This window comes from Cynoglossus semilaevis, chromosome 16 (assembly GCF_000523025.1).
Source record: "Cynoglossus semilaevis isolate Cse_v1.0 chromosome 16, Cse_v1.0, whole genome shotgun sequence".
In the NCBI taxonomy this organism is placed as follows: Eukaryota; Metazoa; Chordata; class Actinopteri; order Pleuronectiformes; family Cynoglossidae; genus Cynoglossus; species Cynoglossus semilaevis.
In genome coordinates, this window is record NC_024322.1 from 15,298,840 (window position 1) to 15,304,243 (window position 5,404).

The 5,404-nt window shown below is 44.9% G+C and overlaps 1 protein-coding gene across 1 annotated transcript in view; it reads left to right on the forward strand.

The window, feature by feature from the left end:
- Positions 1-5,404, forward strand: part of thsd7ba (thrombospondin, type I, domain containing 7Ba) — an 87,876-nt gene that overhangs the window by 78,764 nt on the left and 3,708 nt on the right. Inside the window, exons 22-26 of the mRNA XM_025063806.1 lie at positions 81-196; positions 590-707; positions 1,371-1,516; positions 2,192-2,360; positions 3,937-4,110. Coding sequence (XP_024919574.1) covers positions 81-196; positions 590-707; positions 1,371-1,516; positions 2,192-2,360; positions 3,937-4,110 — 723 coding nt within the window. The remainder of the gene's footprint in view (positions 1-80; positions 197-589; positions 708-1,370; positions 1,517-2,191; positions 2,361-3,936; positions 4,111-5,404) is intronic.

Here is a 5,404-nt window from a genome sequence, read left to right on the forward strand (position 1 = left end):
CGACCACCCCCCCGACCTGGAAGACTCCATGATTCACTGTGTGTGTGTGTGTGTGTGTGTGTGTGTGTGTGTGTGTGTAGAATGGAGCTCCTGCCACCTCGGAGAAAACGCAGTTTGTGGTGAAGGGTTGCAGTTGCGTCTCCTGAACTGTATTCGCAGCGATGGGAGGATGGTGGAGCGGTGGAAGTGTGAGCAGGTGACCTGTCAACCGACCAATCATCCGTCAGTTCATTCATGTCTTCATTAGAGCCCAGCTAATTCATTACTCTGAATCAACTCAGTGTGAATGGTTGTTGTGTGACGTTAATAAAATAATAATAATAATGTTGTTACATATATTAAATATATGAGTGAGTGACTCCGTAGTTACGGTGGTTGTGAAGCTGGTTACATATATTAAATATATGAGTGAGTGACTCAGTAGTTACGGAGGTTGTGAAGCTGCTGGGACAGATGAGAAGATTCACTTTGGTTGAAGAACATTTCTGTTGAAAACATCCACAGATGATTTGAGCAGGAACTTCAACCTGAACCTCATCGTCCGGCTCTGACCTGATCACCGCTCTCACTTCGCTCTCCTTTTCTGCAGTTCGGTCTGACCGACACGTGGACGCTCTCCCGGCCGTGTGCGGTCGACTGCCCCGTCAGCTGTTTGCTCTCTGATTGGTCGCCGTGGGCGGAATGCTCACGCACCTGCGGCAGCCGAGGTAAACAAAGTCATTATGAGAAAACCAGCCCAGCTTGATGGACAGACACTGACACTGGGAGCCACGTGTTTGACACCAGCGCCTCCTCTTGGCTCCACGCTAAACTCTGCATGAATACATTTGAATGTACTCAAATATTTAAGAGTACAGTGGATGTATTATACAGGGGAACGGCCGCTGCTCATTTTCTCTCATCAATAATGCATCCCATAATAATCTCATCGTATTAGCATTCTGTTGAATCTGCTGTTTTATTCCATCAACACAGGCAACAGTTACACTTTAATAATGTAATAACAGCCGCGGTTCAATTTAATTTATGACGCAGGTCGTTAATGATTCAGGGTCTGGGATTTAAAAGAAAGGATTTAATGTCACAGAACGGACAAAAACCTGTTGACATCAACCTTACGGTTCACGCCCCCCCCCCCCCCCCCCCCCCCCCCCCCCCCCCCCCCCCACCCCAACACACACACACTGTCACAGACCGTCTCTCACTTTAATCCCTGGGATTTAATCACAGCAAGTCGTTCTCACGCGTCGACAAAGACACTCGTCGTCATTAGGTGGAGACGGTGAAGCTGTGATATTTACCGCTCACACTCTGAGCGTTCTGCTGCGTCCATTTAAATTCTTGGTTGTCTTCTGCGTCTGCTGCCACAGCTCAGAGTCTTCGCACACGCAGGATCCTGCAGGAGGCTCATGAGGAGGGTCGCCCCTGTCCCAGCCAGCTCACCCAGACCAAGCCGTGTCCCATAAAGCCTTGCTACATGTGGCTGTTGACTGACTGGTCCCGGTGTGTGGTTGAGGTAAGATGATGTTTCTGATTCTGATACCGATGCAGGCCTGGTAATATTTATTTATTTATCTGTACAAACCACTGTATGAGAGTTATGAGATTAATTAAACGAGCTGCAATGCTGCCATCTAGTGACAGGGCACGCAATATGCAGCCGTTTATCCCCAAAACCATTTTTAGGGCACACGTCATTTGGTGGAACCCAATCGTTGAGTTATCGTTGAGTTATCGTTGAGTTATCGTTGAGTTATCGTTGAGTTATCGTGTTTTTATTATTGGAGTAAAGACGATAACGATTCTTACAGATATTACATGTTTTTTTTATTGGAGTAAAGACGATAACGATTTTTACAGATATTTCATCATTATGCTAACATCGGGCATATTATATTGATTGGTCGATGTTATCAGACATCCCTAATATAAATACATATATATAGTTGTGTAGAATTCTTATTTGAACATTACCAAAGACCCTGAGTTTCGTGCGTCCCTCTGCAGTGCCATAGGTCAGGCTTCTGATCAGACAGATGAATTCCACTTCGTCAGAAATGTCCACATCACTGATATGTCTCATGTGTATTTCAGGTATTGCAATTTTCCCGTCCGTGAGATATTTGTTGGTGTTCAGTCATTTTCAGCTTCATCTGATCTTTTAACCAAGACGTTCTGAATTTGTGTGCAGGGGGCTGAGTGTGGGGAGGGGCTTCGGAGAAGGAACCTGTCCTGTGTCGTCCACTGGGGGGACTGGCCTGAATCTCCCCCTCACAGAGTGGAGGACGAGCTGTGTGGAGACAGGAAGAAGCAGCAGATTCAACAGGAAATGGAACAGCCCTGCTTTGTCCCCTGTCCAGGTATGCTACAGCATAGCTTAGCATAGCATAGCATAGCATAGCATAGCATTGTGCAGCAAAATACAGTACAGTACAGTACAGTACAGTACAGTACAGTATAGTATAATAGTACAGTGCATGTAGTACAGTACAGTACAGTACAGTATAGTATAATAGTACAGTGCATGTAGTACAGTACAGTACAGTACAGTATAGTATGGTACAGTATACTATAGTATAATAGTACAGTACATGTAGTACAGTACAGTACAGTGCAGTACAGTACAGTACAGTATAGTACGGTACAGTATACTATAGTATAATAGTACAGTACATGTAGTACAGTACAGTACAGTGCAGTACAGTACAGTACAGTATAGTACGGTACAGTATACTATAGTATAATAGTACAGTACATGTAGTACAGTACAGTACAGTACAGTATAGTATAATAGTACAGTGCATGTAGTACAGTACAGTACAGTACAGTGCAGTACAGTACAGTACAGTATAGTACGGTACAGTATACTATAGTATACTAGTACAGTGCATGTCTTTGTGACCGTAATGATTGTTCCAAATATCTGGTTCTTCAAGGTTGTTTTTTTTATCATCGTTTTAATGATGGACACAGAAAAAAAACACAAAGATGAATTTCTGGATGGATCTGTGATGTCATGCTGTCACCATGGCAACAAGAACTCATTCATGTCTGACTGACAGGTCCTGCTCCTCTGTGGACTTTCTGCCACAACCACCCTTTAATGAGGGGCTTCAGTGGCATTACTGTACGTATGGAGCTAATGCTAATGCTAATGCTAAAGCTAAAGCTAAGGCTAAAGCTAGCTACACAGGAACGTGTGGGGAGTTTTTGGACATGATACAAACCACAGACGGAACTGCTTTGGCTCCTGTGGTGCCAGGAGAGGGCGCTCTAGTGTTGACAGTGAAGAGGCAGCAGATTGTTGTTACTGTTGGGACATTTTTCAGGTTTGAAGTTAGGATTAGCGTCAGTGTTATGGATTAGGATTACAAATGGATGTGTCATAGATTGTACCATGCAGTAGATGAAGTGCTCACAAAGTATAACAACCAGTGTAGCTGTGTGTGTGTGTGTGTGTGTATCTGTCGGCAGAGTCTTGAGGACCGGCTGAGGGCCGTGCACACGTGTGTGTGTGTGTGTGTGTGTGCTTCGCTGCATGCTGTGCATGGCGGCGTCCGTCGCAGCAGGTTCCTGTTGCCGCGGCAGCATGAAAGCAGCTGAAGATGAAAGATAATGAGATGCACGGGTCCACAGACAGCTGTTAATGACGCTGAGAGTGGAGCCTGAGTGGGTAGAGCAGCAGGTGATGTCATCAACAACACACACTCCTGTCAAGGATCCTAAACGTTGGTGTTTAATGTTTGACCTTCAAGGAACTGTGTGTGTGTGTGTGTGTTTGAAATGATTGGCATAACGTAAAACTCTCAGCGCGTGACGTCTGAGGTCTGAGGTCTGAGGTCTGAGGTCTGAATCAGGGCTCCAAGTCATTTTCCTTCTCCTCTAAATGTAGCGTTGAGCAGCAGTGATTAATACTGGGCTTTATTTCCTTCTAAGGAGACTGCCATTTGACTGACTGGTCCTTGTGGAGCTCCTGCCAGCTGACCTGCCTGGAGGGGCGGAGCTTCGAGACCACCGGTCGCCAGGCTCGCTCCAGAGCTGTGATCGTTCAGGTCATGGAGAACCAGGCCAGCTGCCCACACCAAGTCTTTGAAACCCGGCCCTGCAAAGGTAACGGTGACACGCGTCACCCTAGTGGAGAGAGCCAGATAAAAGTCAGCGTCCGTATGTTCAACTGAAGCAGTAAAGAGCGGAGAGTCGCCACATTTACCTCCTGAGCTCCATACAGCTTAATTGCCTCTTTTACCTCAGTTTCGTCCGCCGTCCCGCAACTTTATTGTTGTTTGTAATCAGAGACAGGAGGAAAAAAGCCAGAACACCCAGAGTTAGCTGATGTCTGCTGGACAAAGTGGGGCATTTTGCAGCGAAGAGCTAAATATTTCCCCCGGGACGTAGTGCAGTCCAGAGGAGCAGCGGAGAGGAGAGAGTGACTAATGGACTCACATTCATCATGTGGCCACGAACACGCCACCAAACCAAGGCTAATACGGCTGCGTTAGCGCCGGGTTTGTTAACAAACCATTTGTTAGCTGTGGCAGCTGAGTGTGTCAGGGTGGGTTAGCTGCAGTACCGACCCCCTCCACCAGTCCTCCTGTGCTCCTGCTCTTCACGGGCTGTGAGAACGTCCTGGGAATATTAATGTCAGAGTTTAAAGTAGAGCAGGGTCGAACTCAGGATACAACCTCATCAGATGTCAAGAAATCTTAACATCAACAACCTAAAAACAACTAAAAGTACAGGAGGTAAATCTTCATATTTAATGAAATATCACTTTACAAAACATTTCCTGAACATAAACAAGTGTTTTTGTTTTTTTAATTTATCCAGAGGGCCGGATTGAAACCCCAAGCGGGCCAGGTTTGGCCCACGGGCCGCATATTTGACACCCCAGAAGTAGAGCCTTGTTTTTCATAATGTGCCTCAGTCAAACTGTGTTTGAGCGTTTGGTTTTTTGAACAAACCCAAACATCAATGTTACCATTTTGCCACAGTTTCTAGATCAAAGCAGATCCTTTGAAAACTCCTCTTATTTTATTGTTTTGATAAATAAGAAAATGTGTTTCAGATGAACCTCCAGACTGGGTTATTTAGAATTTTTTTGTTTTTTTTGGTCTATTTTGGTAGTGTTGAATTTTGGTGAAAATGTTCTTTCTTTTTTTATATTCTTTATCTGTTCTTCATTAACATTATTTGTTAGAAACACGTCTCTTCTCAGTCTTTAATTAACTCCCTTTACTGCCTTCATGTGAAAGTTTCTCAAATTGCCCCTTTAAGGTGTTGCTCTCAGGAAAGAAGATCCTTCATTTAAAAATAAAATCTAAGGGGTGTCCAATTTCCACTGCCTCATCTCCAGAGATGTCACCCAGCCGCGCTGTCTAAAAAAACTTTTTCTATTTTCTATCAC